The following is a 15,916-nucleotide window of genomic DNA, read 5'->3' as shown; positions in this document are numbered from 1 at the left end:
AACATTTTAAATACATGATATATTTTGATACTTTTCATTAGTTTCATGGCATATTTTGGTTCCGGACTCCCAACAATGAAGAACACTTGTTTACACACTTAATATAAATGGTTTCAAAGATAAATTGAACATAAATATTGAGAAAGATATTATATTACCACTTTCAACAGCAAAAGGTTAAGATAACAAACATTCACTTGTGATCAAATGCATGTGAACCTAGATCGTAATGGCAAAGAAATTAAACATGAGAAAGAGGGTCAAAGATAAAGAAGTCACAATAAAGATAACGTACAAGAGTTGATTAGTCCCCCACCATACTAAATTAAACAAAAGAGCCATTATGACTCTCCAACAAACAACTACAAATTGTTATCAAAACAAACCATAGCTGCTGAAATTGACATATTGCTGTCACACTGTGTTGCCCAAACTGAAATTTCCATATTTTGAAACCAAATGGTATTCGTTCCTGAGTCAATACCCGAACCATCCCCTTTGCTTGGTGTTAAGGGCCAAATTTACAACCTGGCCCTTACCACCAAGCAACGAGGTTCGTTCTTGACTCAGCTTCCAATTCAGCCCGAGATCTTGACTTTAGCCCTCCTAGTCAACGCGACTCAATAGCCCCTTTTCCCGACTAGTTAAACTATATATATTATAAATTTTTTTTTAAAAAAAAGAAAAAAAAAAGGATATGATTGCATCCCTGTGGCAAGTGTTTTCCAATTTAGCTTTCACAATGTAGGGCTCCTTTAATCTTCTGAACAGTGCATGAAATAAGATTATTGACTGTTTCCACTGATTCCACAGTGAGCTTTGCTGTTGGTAGGCTATTCACCAATATCTGGAAGGCTACTGTCAAGAGTGACCCACTAATCCTTTGATCTGGGCCCCCATTACATGAAGGAGGCCCATTGGACCCACAATTACCAGTACTTGACCCACGAGATCCTGGGCCGTCGGGTACAATTGAGAATCCCGATGGAAGCAGAGCCACGTAAGCAGAATCTCCACCGTTCATCACCACATGCATTGCCGGGATATCAACTGGCGCGTATACAACAAGCGCCCCAGCTGCGTCGATGCATGTCTCTTGAAGTATCAACATGCTGCTCTGATTGGCGTTCATCGCCTGTGAGAAAAAAACCACCCTTGGTTGTTAAAATATTTACGCAAATGCCATTGTGTGGTAGTATAATACGTCAATTTCTGTTGCAAGTGTTAAAAAATGAGTCAACCAAAGACTATGACTTTTCATGTAAAAGCTTAAAAGGGTGATATCATGGTAAGGCTGACCATAAAAAGGTAACAAGGGTCATGTGCTTTGACTTTTTATAAATTTACAAAAGATACAACAAAGTTAAAAACTATAGATCTGCAATAATATGGTCCTTTCGAGATACTTCCAAATCACCACTAATTTGTCCTATTCAATCCCAATTTTTTTTTCATCTAAAGGAAAATGAACCCCACACCTGCAAAAAAATCAATCAATCTTTGTACATGCATTCATATATAAATCGCCATGCATTATCATCTTCTCATTCTATTTTTTTCTATCCATTCAAAATTAAATTTATATTTTACTTAAAAAAATGATAAAAGGGTTAAAGAAATTACACTAGCACGGAGGAGGGAGACACAGTTGCCGTGGTCTTGGCCTTTGGCAATATGAGCCATTTCTTGCATAGGACCACCGTTGGATAAGATATCCCATTCGCTGCGGAGGCGTTCGTCGCGGAGAAAATCGAAGAGCCTTTGTGGGGAAACGGGCAGCCAAACGGAAGTAGCAGCGCTCAAGACGATGCCCGGTGGCTCACCAGGGTCATCGACGCTCTTTCGGGTCATAACACGGACATCTTCATCTACATTACCTGCACAAAGTTTGTTCCACTTGTGTACCGTTGAAGCACAAACACCAGCACAAAAGTTGTTTGTCATGCGTTGTGCTAGCTTCAACATGCTCCTCCTTCCACTTGGAGTTATTGCTGCATGTGATTTTTTTAACTTATTAAAATTCAAATTTGGTCACAGAAAATGTAAGGGGACTAGCTAGTCACATGATTTGGGTTGATTCATTGAACAATGGCACTAAATTAGATTTTATGATTTAACATTGAAGTATCTATAGTACCAGTGTAATCCCTGGAGGTCACCGTGGATGACATGAGGATTGCAAGGCATTCACACTGGCGTTGGAGGGTGGCCACCCATCTTTGTGCACCAAAGCCCATGCCAGCACTGATCAACTGCCGGTAAAGATGGTGATTCGCGCCCTCATCATATTCGGCATGTTCTACCCATGTAACCTACATAATTGACGGTGAGAATTTATATAGCCGATCCTAACTTGGCTTCGAGTTGAGGCATAATAATCACAAAGGAGGAGAAAAATCCAACTAGATGATTTACAATTGGTCAGTCAATCAATGGGTGCCTAAATTTTCATTCATCTACTATCTATATTTGAAATTAGGGATGACATGAGTATTTTTCCCTTAGGTGTATAATACCAACTCCTAAGCAAAGTTAATTGTGACGAATTAATTAAAAATTTTAATTGGCGAATAACGTCAACTAATTTATTGGTATTAGGATATTTTTCTAATCCAAACATGATATACCAAAGAAAAAAGAGTACATTACTTAATGGGAAATGCAAAATAGAAAATGAAGTTTTAGTGATGCAACAGGACAAATCTTGGAAATGGTTTCTAGCAAAGTTAGGTCCAAGGAGAGACATGATAGAACCTAGAACCCTAAAATTGGAAGTCATAAAAATACAAGTTGTCACCATTATTTTGCAAATTTGAAGGCACGAGGTTAGGTTTTGAAACATTGAGAAACGTACCACAAAGCTTTAGACCTTATAGATACTCACGTGAAAACAAAATAATGTAGTCAGTCTTGTTGTTTGACTAAAAAGTCCTTATACTAGTAGTATAAAAAACAAACACATCACAAGGCTGGAACCAGATAATACACAGTTAGATGAATTAATTATAGACACGGGGGACTGATCGAGACAGCATCAGAGATTGGAATAGAAACATCAAATACATTGTTTAATTTAACCAATGTTTCAAATAGTATTTATTTTCCTTCTTCTTTCTGAATCATCATATGAAATTAATGTGTCCCAAGGCGCAAAAATAGAAGTAATGGAGACTTCTATTCAATTTATTAAATTAAATTAATCACCCTTAACCTCGATTTTCCCCACGTACGGTGTAACATACAATATTATTATTAAGCTCATCTTAAGCAGGAAGTTGCTGAAATTTGATGACTTTATAATAATCTTCTGTCCCCTACAATCAGCATCTTATCAGGTTCAATAATCTGATAGTTTTGGTTTTGGACAAAATCAATATAATAACCAAGAGATCCTAAAGCTTAGTCATTTTGAAAATCTAATCTAGGCGGAAAATCCAATTCAATGTCTTGAACTAAAAATTAGTAGTTTGCTCAACCAAATTCATTAAGCACAAAAGAGCAAAAAACAGCTACGCATGGATGTACTCGCATTGAATAGAGTTACCGAATACATGTACAAGAAATAATTGATGTATGCACAAGCTGATTCTAAACCGCATTTGTAAAAGTAAAAAGAATAGAGGAGTTTGTAAGGAAGGAGAAATTACTTTGCTATAGCCATTAGGCATATCTTGGACTACACAGCCAGAAGGAAGCCTTCTGCAACTTTGAAATGTCGGTGCAGCAGAAGTTTCACGGATGGTATCAATAGACACATCAACAACAGCCCAGACACCTTCAGCATGTTGCTTGCAGAAACGCAGGAAATTGACCTCTCTAATTGGTACTAATGGTGAAAGTACTTGGAGCTCAGCATGCATCTGTAAATAATAATCACGAAAATTCATATTTCACATTGAAAAGGCTAATGGGATTTGTAGGATTTAAAAAAAGAAGTGCATTTTGCTTTTACCAGCTGAAGTGCACCATTTCTGGTTCCACCCATACCACTTGATATTACATCAGTTGTTGAGGTTCTAGCAATTAGGCAAGGAAACATTTCTGCCCATTTATTCTGTTAAAATTTTTAAAGCTAATCATCAGAAAATGAAGATTTATGACTCTTCATGTATCATCACTGACAAGACTATTTATAGGATTAGATGCCTGAAAGTGCAAGCAAGAAAGTACTTACAGAGTCCATTAATGTCTCAACAAGAGCCAAACTATTGATTATTACCATGCCTGTCTCCCTGGAAGCCTCAGAAACAAAAGTGTTTGGTCTCATACCAATGCAAGGAGTAAATGTTCTCATGTACTCTTCTTGGTTTAGTACTTCTCTAGCACCTTCCATGCTCCTGAACCAAAGAGGCTCATCAGTTTGTGCCATTTTTACCAATTCATCCATAGCAGCCAAAGCAAGTTCAAGATACATAGATCTTTCAAGTGATCTCTCAATTCCACTTGTTTGCCTAGTTGAAGGCACCACTGGCATAGAAGCTGAAATCCCAACTCCAAAATCAGGTGGAGCTAAGGGGAGTGATGTTGGTACATTACTCAAACCACCAAATCCATTACTTCCAACTCCAAGTTCCAAACTTGAATTAGGCATTGGTGGAGGCATAGAGGTAACCAAAGATGAAATGGGTCGACCCAAAAACTTGCCAGCAAGTGCACAAACTCGATCCAATTCATCTTTCAGCCTAGCATTTTCAATTCTAAGATGTTGCTCCTCTAGAGATATTTCACCAATCATTGCTGGACCACCACAATTAGTACAAATTGGATTTCTCATTGCCTCTCTTATAGACATGTTTTCTGCACGAAGCTTATCGTTCTCTTGCCTTAGTATCGAATTCTCATGGCGTTCCAGTTGAGTCTGGTGCAATCAAGATTCACAAAAAACATAAACCAACCCCCTAACAAAGAAGAACCTTTTAAAGCCATAAAAATTGAATCTTTTTAAGTATCGGTATTACCTTCATCTGAGTTCTGCGATTTTGGAACCAAAACTTAACTTGCCTAGTCTCCAAGCAAAGCCTTTTGCTTAACTCCAACCTTTGTTTCTCATCAGGATGAGGACACTCCTTAAACAGACTAAAAAAAAAAAACATAAAAGTTGAAAAAAAAAAAAAGGTTAGGATTATACAAAAAAAAAAGATCATTATTTTTCATTGAAAAAAGGATAATGATTACGATTCAAGTTCTTGGATTTGCTGAGGAGTGTGTCGGTGGTATCTTTTCTTCCTTGGTGGTTTGTCGGCAGCATCTTGTTCATCACCCGATGCACCTTCTAAGTTATCACTTCCAGATCTACTGTCTGGTTCTTCTTCTCTACTCCTTCTACCAACACTGTTATTTCCCTCATATGCTTCACCCATTCTTGTTACATCATTTTGCCCTTCCATCCCTGTTTGCTGCCACCAATAACAAAAGTACTCAAAAGGGTGTCACATAAACTTGCAGAAACAAACTGCTAAAAAGAAGAAATAAAAATTCAATTTTTTCTTTTAATTTGGCTTACAAGAGCAAGAGAAAGTCCAGGGGAGTTGAACATAGTCTTGGCAAGAGATTGAGGAAGAAGTCTTGGTTGAGAAATTGCACCAGTGGGCATATTGTTATCGTTGTTGTTGTTGTTACTGCTTTTATTGTTGCCGCTGCTGCTATTGTTATTGAATGGTGTATCAGCAACAATTCTTGCACCTCCACCACCAGAATTATTATCAAGAAACCCCCCAAAATTCATGAAAATAAACCAACAAAGTCTCAAAAAACACTTAGCTTTTATTTATATATATGTGTGTATATATATGAAAGATGAAAGATTCAGTGTAATCTTTTTGAGCTAAAAATCAGCAATAATCAAGAGAAGAAAGAGGAGAAAAAAATTATGAGAGGTAGAGGAGACACGAGGACGAATCCAAATGTCTCCAACTTCCTCTCTAATTTTTACTCTCTGAGAGAAAAGAGAGAAGGAAAGAAAGCAATAAAAAAAAACCTTTACTTGTGCTCTTCTTTACTACTACTACTTTCCTTTCTCTTCTCTATACGAACTTCCCTTAAATAACAGCACAAATTAAAATTCCTTTTCTCTCCCTTGATTAAAAAAAAAAAAGAAAAGAAAGGGGGACCTTTTTTTGTGTTTTGTTTAAACCAATCTTTGCTGCAAATATAACAGCATAAGAAGATTAAAAGAATGGTTTAAGCAAGCAAAAACCCTAAGTTTGAGGGCATTTTTCTGTTCTGTTTATATGTATTTTCTGCATGCTTGACTTTTGATACCTTTAAAAAAACAAAAAACACAGAAAAGGAAGTGAGAGAAAAGAAGCTAAAAAGGCTTTGTTTTATCAGTTCTGCAAAGACAATAGAAGAGACGAGAGAGAAAAAGGAAATGGGAGGGGCAGGAACAGTACTCTCTCTCTCCGTCTCATATTAGTTTTCACTTTATTTTCAAAGCAGCTATAATAAATAATTCCTCTATTTTATAATAAATGAATTATTAAATTTTGATATGTATATTAATAAAAAAATATTAAAAACATAAATTTAACATAATTTTTCATTTTTATCCAAAAAATAAAAGTTAACCTTGTAATATTTTTTTCAAAAGTTAATTGATTTTCAAAATAATAAGGGTAAATTTGAAAAAAAAATTAATGATTCATTTATTTTGAAACACCAATAAATATTCCAACAATTCACTTATTCCGAAACGAAGGGAATATTTCATTGACTTTGAGTTATGAAAATTATTTTTTCTTTTCAAAAAATTATTTCACTTTTGTTAAAAAGGTGAAAATAAGATACATTTAGCCATATAAATTCTAAATACAATTTCAAAATTATATTTGGAAAAGTCAAAACAAATTTTACTTGTTCACTTTTTTCGCTCATACTTCTATCATAAAATTTTAAAAACAACTCTAATTTATACCCATGATCAAATACAACTCAAACTTTAATTTCAAAAAATTATGATTTTCATGATCAAACGGGGACCTTAATAAACGAACAAGTATTCCGTTCATTTTTACTTCTAGCATCTAGAATTGACATATTTATTAAAAAAAAAAATAATTGACATTATTATTTATCATATTTTTCTTATCAATTAATGTTTAATTTTTGAAAAATAATTTGAGAAGTAAACAATTGATGTTAAAAATAAAATATTAAAAAAAAATTATATTTTATTAATATATTAAAAATAACAAGTAAAAATAATTTTTCTTTTAATAAAGATAAATTATTAATAATAAGGTGAATAATTAATATAAGACGGTGAAAACTAAAAAAAAAAACAGAAATTAAGAAAAAGAAAAAGGTGAAGATAATAGGCAAAATTGTGGAGTCATCGAAAGCCTTACATATACAAACTTCCAAAAGAGCGCAAAAAAGGTTTGGTTGACTCTTTCACCCACCTTTGTTTTTATCTTGTTATCTTTGTGAACACTGTTAAAATTATACTCTCTTCGTCTTATTTTATTCGTTTCAAATTGAAATATCATAATTATTAAGAAAAATAATAAATAACATACTTAATTTATTATAGTACCCCTATTAAATAATATTTATATTTTAATTTTAAAAAAAAATTAATTAATATAAAAAGTAAAATATAAAAAAAAAATTATCTTGTCTTAATAAGTAAAAAAAAAAATAAATAAAATGAAATATCAAATTAAAAAATTTGAGACAAATAAAATATGACGGAAGTATATGATAACCTCTTTTATCTTTGATTTTTCTAAAAGCTAAACTTTTTTACTGTAAAAAGCTAAACTTTTTTACTCTAAATAAAATAGTAAATTTTACTCAAAAAGAAGAAGAAAATGACAAAGTGAAGACAATAGTAACAGTAGTTTATTCAAATCCCAAGTGTTTTCTTTTGTTTTACATACACAAAATTATTTCATTTTCTTTTTATGTTGGGATCTGAAATTTACATGAAAATTACGTAAATTAATTAAAGTAAAATGACAAATTTAATGCTAGAAACAAGGGGTTAATGAGTCAATGAGTTTCTCTCTCCTTTTTCTTTCATCACTGGATTAATTTTAAAATAGGAAAATGAACACAAATATTGGGAAAAATATATATTTTTTTTAGAAAAGATTCTTTTTTCCTTAATTTTTTACTTATTTCTTTCCATTAAGATTTTGTTTAGACATTGACCAATTTGACTTTTGTGTGAAAGGGAGAATTGAATTTAAGCTTAGCCCTTCATCATCGTATTCCCACTCAACTCTCTCTTGACTTTACTTGTCTATATTTGACTTGATATTTTTTTTTTTAAAAAATATAATAAATAAAAAGATAATTCTACTATATTATTTCTATTAATTATATAATCATCTAAATATTGACAAATGAATATTATTTATTTAATAATTAAAATAAGATAGACAAAATGATAAATTATCTTTTGAGTTGTTCTTATTAATAATCGAAGTGTTATGGTTGTAGTTTTCTTGATTCTTGAACTCTTGGTGACTTATGTTGTTTGAGATTGCGTGTAGTATTATTTTATGATAGTATTATTTTGATACTATTGTTGTAGTATTACTATTTATTATCTTTTGTAACCGTGTCACATTTCTTTTTGGACTGAATTTTATCTTGAGTCGAGGATCTATCGAAAACAGATACGGACTACATACACTTTGTACTCCTTAAACCTCAATGTGTAGGAATACACGAAATATATTATTGTTATTAATAAATTAATTTTTAATCTTCAAATTAAACAAGTAAAATTAGATTACCAAAAAGTGTCGTAAAAAATCAAAAAAACAAAAATGAAACACGAAATAGATCTCGGGTCCAACTACAGATGGACTTGTGCTTCTAGTTTGGGCCTTTTCACGTCCATTTCATGAACATTTCGATACCCGTCCTAATTAATTTGTCAAGGAAAATAGTTAGGAAGTCGAAACAAACACGTCTGCTATATATTGTATTAGACCTTTAACCTATCATTCCATCTTGTCAAGTCCGAATCCTTTCATGAATTCTAGCCCTTCCTAATGAACATATCAAGTCAAGTAGATAAATAAAAAAGACGCTGAATTGCCTATTTATTTAGAAGGCTAAACGAACACGTCTACTATATATTGTACTAGATTTTCAACCAATGATTTTATTTGTGTCAAATCGGAATGCTTCCATAAATTTCAGCCCTTTCCTAATGAATGTGCCAATTCAAGGAAATTAACAATGATGATGCTTAATGATTTATTCAAAAGTCGAATAGAACATGCCCGCTGTGTATTGTACTGTAATCTTAAATCAGTTATTTTACCATTGTCAGATTGAGAGCCTTTCCCCTCATATACTTTTCTCTTACAATGAACAATTATTCTATCCTAATTAAAAACTTTTAATTTTTAATTCTCATTTATGATGATAGTGTTCAGGTCAACTAACACATATTTCAACATTTCTCTCAGCAAAATGTCATTTCTCGCCCTCATAAATATGAAATAATACAATCTTTGAAGATATAAACAAGAAAAACTTCTATTATTCATGTATTTTTGTCTTTAACTATTATTTCACTTCAATCGTTGTGATACAATTTTCAGATATAAAGGTTGTTCCTCTAATTATTCCACTTAATATTTCTATTTTTGTTTAAATCATTCAACTAAGTATGAACAAAATTTAATTAGCATTACTTTTAAAGAGGAAATTTCTAGATTCCAACTTCATTCAAGTTTTTGTATAGTGTAACATTTCGCGCAAACGACCTCCAAATTTGAAATAGCGGCAACTTCGATAGCATGCATTTTTAACATTTCATGTATTTTTTTCTATGGATCTAATAACTCGATATTGTTTTGGGTGTGCAAATAAAAATTTCATATTGATATATATAAAGTGTCTGATCTCTTAATGAAGTGAGGTCTTCTGAGGAAAATTGTGTGTGCTTGGCCCTAAACGAATAATATCACACCAGATATAAGTGTCTTTTGGACTGGTTAAGCCTAACATATTTGGTTTATACCTTGAGCTGTCGCAATTGTTCTTAAGTTGCTTACAACAAATTTCTATTTTGAGAACTAGAGCAAAATTAAAAAGAATGTTACTCAAAACAAGATGCATTTTAAAAATCAAACATTAGTTGTGATGACATAGTTGAGATTCCTCTATCCTTAATCAGAAGTCTCAGATTCACGTCCTTTGAAATGAAAAACATCTTGTTGGGCACGCCACCCCTAGACATGAATCTTACAATGCATGAATCTTGATTTAATTAGATTTTAATATATATCGACCACCAATTAAAAACTAAACAGCCACTGCTTAAAAAATAAATCAGATATATAAGAGCATTTTAACCACAATTTTACAAGAGTACTAGATTAAGATTTGAAGCAACAAGATGCCTTTTAAACTTTTACTCATTGATTAATGAAATTCCCCCTATCTCACACAATGATTGGTAAAATATATAGTCCTTTGAATATTCCTATTCAAGGAATTAATAACCTCTTTTCCTGTTTTAACAACTTACTACTTTCATTTTTTATTATTTTATCCGTTTCAATTTATGTGGTATCGTTTGAATTTCAAGAGACAATTTTGGTATCGTGAATTCAGATATGGATTTTTTTTAAAAAAATAATAGTTATATATTTTGAAAACTTTGGAAAAATTACTATAAAATTACAATAATTGGCAATTCAAAATACTTAAAAGGCATATGTAAAATTACGCGAGTATATGAATTCAAAATTCAAAAAATGCCACATAAATTGAACAAACAGAGTATATGAATTTTGAGGCACTCTAGAAAAACATATTCATAAGAAGTAACAAATTCGATCAAACGTTCGAGATATAGTAGTGGTCTTCTTTGATTAGTTGCAAATTGATGTGTTTGACATGAAACAAGTAGAAGAAAAGGTCTATTGTGGAGGTGTTAAAGTAGGGTTGAAGCCTCCATTCATGCCATGTTTCATGAAGCCTTATGAGTCATGAATGACTAAGTAATATAGCTCCATCTAATATTGTTGGGCACACTATCACTATCACATTAACTAAGCATTTACTAATTACTAAATTTGGTTAATTGTTCTTATAAGATCCACCCCCGTGTCTAACTGCCTATGCCAATATAATGGAGCCACCCTTGTCCGAGGGGTGTTAATTTGGCACCTCCTCATATATTAGATGTTGAATTCACTCATTTTCTTTGCGTTGTTTACTTTTTTATATTTAGATTTTTCTTAATAAAAATTCTGACTCCATTGTTATATGCCTCGGTAATTTAAAACTGAGTAGGTTTAAATTGGATATAGTTTAGATATGTATGTGTGTTAGGTGTATACAAACTTTTCTATATCGGTTTCGTAATTTCGCATAAACACTCATGTGTAGTTCGTTGTAGTTTTGGAGTAACCGGGGAAATTGCTGCCATGTGATCAGGTCTTGCATTCAAGCCGTGGAAATAACCTCTCGCAGAAATGCAAAGGTAAGACTATGTACAACTCTTGAAGTCGACCCAATTCTCTATACCCCGAGCATAACAAAAGCTTAAGCGCACCACACTGTCCTTTTTTGCGTCACGTAGGGTTCGTGTTAAATGGCTATATAGGAGTCCAGGACCATCTTATATCAATATCCCAAAAAGAAAAATTTGCTTATAGTGAAAGAAATGCCAAGTGAATTGCAAACAATGCAAGTGGAGTTGAGGGGAAATTAGTAGTTATAATGGCCCCAATACATTAATTTGAAGGGAGTTGAATGCAATCACCTCTTTCCAACACAATTTTTGGCTCACAATATGAATCAAACTTCATAAGCAAGATTGTCATTTTCTGTCACTTCAGAACGATAATCTAGAACCACTTTATCCTTTAAAAGGAAAAATATTTCTAAGTAAAATAGGAGCTATAAGAAGTGAATATAAACATTATACACGCATATTTTCTCATCCATATTTATTCCGTATAAAACAATAATACGTAGATCTCTTAATTATTTGTGTGTTTACATATATTACTTTTCGAAACCCTTTGATGTAAACCCTGTATCCTCCACCAGTTATAACCTCACTAATATTTGTTTGAAATTGATTAAAGTGGTCAATACCTTACAAGCATAAATGACCAGACCACATATATTAAGTACTCTAGGCTACTGGCTAGCATAAAGAAAGCCAACACTTAAATTTTGTATCAACTCCACATGATCATATACAATATGTACTTAAGTTGTGATTTAATAACTTTTGACAAATCTATTGTCTTATGCCCATCATTTTGCTTGCTTACTCTTTGGGATATAGACCATCACTTTGGGTGCGTTCGGTAGGAAGGAAAATATTTTTTAAGAAAAAAAGTGAATTTTTACTTATATACTTTTGTGTTTGATACATTATAAGTAAAATATATTATTGTAAAAGCATTTGTAGATGTAGACAAATACTATGAAAGGTAGGGGTGGGGTAGGTATAGCCGTATAGGGAGTGTGGGGTGGTGGTCGGTGGGTATAAAACCTAGTTTCCCGTGTGTTCGAGTGTGCAGAGGACACAATCAATGTGGAATGTTACTTGGGATTCGTTTTCCCTTCTTGCACAAGGGAAATCAGTTTCCTTAATTTTAAGGAAGTTGTTTTCCTAGAGAAAAGATTTTCGAATATTTTTGTTCAAACCTGAGAAAATTTAAAAACTATATACCGAAAACATCCTATATATATGTCAGAGTTGCATTATAAGGTATAGTTTAAATTGAAAGCTAAAAAGTGGAACTAGAAATGCATCCTCACCTAATGAAGACAATAAACTGTTTCAACGATGTAAACATCTGCCCTACATAATAGTGTTTGAATACTATTAATTTTGTGATGATCTATTTTACACGTTACAATTAGGCCCTACAAATTTGCATAATGTTTCTCTTCATTTTGAACATAAGATAAGACTAGCTTTGTTTCCACTGACACTTCAAATTGCCACTCTTTGTGAAACACAAGTTTTGACTCCCCCTTTACATATTGTTGTCAAGGTTCCCATTCTACTCCTTCTACGTGAAAGCAACAAGCAATTAAAGATATATATATATATATATCAGATGAGCTTCTTAACATATATTATACATAGTGATATACGTATGATTTTACCCAATTGCAAGTCGTCTTATAAGTGAATTTACATTTGGAGCACTGGTGTATGTTAATTGTGAAAAGTCATTTTTTAATCCTTGAATAATCCTATTTTCTGTTGTTCCAATCAAACTCAATTGAAATCAACAAAAGAGAAAAAGCGAATGGATCTGACTGATTGAATCATGACTATATCCACTATTCTGATAGTTAAACTCAATAGAGAAGAAATTTGCGCATTCACAATTGCGCAACCTGATACACTAAGACTCCCGCTATGCACAGGGTCAGGGAAGAGTCCCACCACAAGGGTGTATTCCACATTCACAAATGATTTTTAAAATCTCCTATTTGGAAATCTACAAGAATTTGTCAATATTTCCAATTAAACCACCTTCTTGGTACTAAGGTGTTCCGTCTTTTATGGAAAAAATGTTGAAGATCAGATGGGATTTGCTTGGAGTTAAACCGTAGGTATTAGTTGTAATAAGAACCTTGATAAAGGGTTGGTTGGAGTGTGGACTTTCTGGTAGTTCAGATTTTGCAAGTCTTCTGTTGGTCTTTTTTCCTTTTGCTATTACAAACTTGGGCAATTATATATTCTCGTGGTAAGGTTTGCACGCATTCTATTTTTTCTAGACCTCACTTGTGAAACTACATTGGTATTGTCAATGTTGTGTTTCCTTCTAATGTTCGTTTGGTACTCACCAGAAACTTGGCATTTATAGAAAGCTATTGAGAATTTAGACTCTTTCGTATAAAATGTAATCATATAGTTCTCTCTCTCTTTAACACACGCAATATTTATGTACATAATGATAATTTTCAGGCAAACTTGTTTACGTACTTTTCAATTAGGTACCTGTAATCTGTTGGGTTCAAAATCGAAAGAGCGTCATACGGAAGTTTAAAGTTGCAAACCATTATAGTGATAATTCAGAAGACACATAAAACAATACTAAAAACTTAATATTATTATATAATTTGGCCAATTGTCCTACATATAAAAACTAATATTAAATAAAACATAAAATCTCCCCCTTAACAAGACTCGTAAATGACTACATTATAGATGCTACTGTATTGTTGTATGAAAAGACGATCTTCTATTTATAAAGTTCCAAAGTCTTTCCTCCGAAAAAGAGATTTGCTAAATATGGAAGAGTTTTATATTTTCATTTAGGAAAAGTAAAAATAATTATGGTACTACTTTTATTTTCCTTCTAATTAAGAAAACTAAAGCTTAAATTTGGTTAAAAAAAAATCAGGCTAAAAACAACCCTAACACAATCTTCTATCTATCAACACAGGTATAGAGTGACCTTACCAACCAAAACTTAAAGCAAATAAAAAGAAATTATCTAGATTGTTGTCTGCTAGGTTTGAGCATCCTTATTAGTATTATTTTATGAGTAAAATTGTTTAAAAGTTAGATTCTACTTAATTAAGTATACATTTTTACATGTGCTCTGGACGTCACGATAAAGCAAATATTCCCTAACATGAAAGGTAAAAAAAAGATAGGAGAGCCAAAAAAATCCCATTATAAATGAAACCAAATGAAATGAGGAGCCAATGGACACTGCAGGAGCTTTAGGAGCAAACAAATTGCAAGAGTGTATCCCGTGATTGATTTTAAACTTTTAAGGGACCACTCATGAAAGGCTCTATTTCAAACACTTTTTTCTCTGTGACAGCCAGAACAACTTTGCTGAATCACATGTAACTGAAAAAAAAAAACTATATCAACCAGTATAGTCCCGGTTGAGTCTGGAAAGTGTGGGGTCTATGGAAAGAGTGGGTCTACAGGTGTATGCAAACCTTGCCTCTACCTTTGTGGATAGAGAAGCTGTTTTTAATAGACCTTCAACTCAAGAAAAACGTTTTTCAAAAACTGCCAAGATTTTTCTTTTAACGCAAGAAAGGCCCACGGATGGAGTTAGTATCTGTCTAGTATGAGGTTGTTGATACTTGAGTGTAAAGAACGATCTTTTTTTCCTAAACTTTGGTGAACTAAATTAGTACTTGGTATCTATGTTAGTGGAAGGCAGCAGGTACGGCTGATTAGTCAAATGCATGGAGATTAGCTTATACAACATCATTTTGTGTGTCAAATTCTGGTATCTTGCTATTTGAATCAGCTTTACTTCAGCCAGTTACAGTAAAAGCAGCAAACATGACATATTGGCTCCTAATTTTGCCGACAATAATACCTGCATATATATAGTGATGAGTGATCACTGACAATAAAATTTGATCAGGGAAGAGCCTAATTAAGGCTATTCATTCATGTGAAGAACAACAGGAAGAGCAAAGCGGCCCCTCCTGTAAGGTGGCTGATTTTGTTTGATGGAAGCCCACGGAACATGCCTAATTCAATTGAACTTGCAGAAAATGGACCTCACCATGTACAGCAGATGTTCTGTGTGAAGGTTCCTTCTTGAGTCTATCTACTAGAGACATTAAGGGTGCTCACCGGGTTGGGTATGAAAGCTATAAGCGGAGGCATGGGTCTTTCTCACGAAGATGCAAAGCCTGGAGATGAGTCTATTCCAAATTGACTGTAGAATCCTAGGTTTAGCTTTATAATACCAGGCATAGTTCCGGCTATTGCTCCAAAGTGATAACACCATCGAAAGATATAAGAGTCCAAGTGTGTGGCCTAAGCAGTCAGGGAAATTGGTAAAACCCATAAAAACACAAGGGTTCACATTTCTGTAGAGACAAAAAAAAGAAAGGGGGCAGCCCGGTGCATTAAAACTACCGCTATGCACGATGTCCGGGGAAGGGCCCCACCATAAGGGTGTATCGTACGCAGCCTTCCTTACCT

General features: G+C 33.1%; 1 protein-coding gene across 2 annotated transcripts; it reads right to left on the bottom strand.

The window, feature by feature from the left end:
* Nucleotides 1–241: 241 nt before the first annotated feature.
* LOC107873407 (homeobox-leucine zipper protein ANTHOCYANINLESS 2) lies at nt 242–6,454 on the bottom strand. 2 transcript variants are annotated; one of them, XM_016720256.2, is made up of 9 exons: nt 5,504–6,454; nt 5,176–5,396; nt 4,959–5,076; nt 4,175–4,858; nt 3,953–4,054; nt 3,648–3,860; nt 2,138–2,312; nt 1,624–1,991; nt 242–1,135 (listed from the first exon to the last, which is right to left on the bottom strand). In XM_016720256.2, the coding sequence occupies exons 1-9, from the start codon at nt 5,723–5,725 to the stop codon at nt 731–733; spliced, it is 2,508 nt and encodes an 835-aa protein (XP_016575742.2). In that variant the 5' UTR covers nt 5,726–6,454; the 3' UTR covers nt 242–730. The 2 variants fall into 2 exon arrangements, with proteins under 2 accessions (XP_016575742.2, XP_047252031.1); XM_047396075.1 differs by having other exon boundaries at nt 5,176–5,389; nt 5,504–5,646.
* Between the last annotated feature and the right edge of the window lie 9,462 nt (nt 6,455–15,916).

Source organism: Capsicum annuum, chromosome 1, assembly GCF_002878395.1.
Source record: "Capsicum annuum cultivar UCD-10X-F1 chromosome 1, UCD10Xv1.1, whole genome shotgun sequence".
Taxonomy (NCBI): Eukaryota; Viridiplantae; Streptophyta; class Magnoliopsida; order Solanales; family Solanaceae; genus Capsicum; species Capsicum annuum.
Note: the sequence above shows the minus strand (reverse complement) of the source record. Positions and strands in the feature narration are given on the sequence as shown.

Bases quoted from the DNA above. Each gene is read 5' to 3' on its own strand.
- LOC107873407 (XM_016720256.2), bottom strand. From the start codon at position 5,725: ATGAATTTTGGGGGGTTTCTTGATAATAATTCTGGTGGTGGAGGTGCA. The intron at 4,055-4,174 runs GTAAGTACTTTC...AAATTTTAACAG, and splicing joins TTGAGACATTAATGGACTCT to AATAAATGGGCAGAAATGTT. The intron at 2,313-3,647 runs GTAATTTCTCCT...TCAATTATGTAG, and splicing joins TGCCTAATGGCTATAGCAAA to GTTACATGGGTAGAACATGC.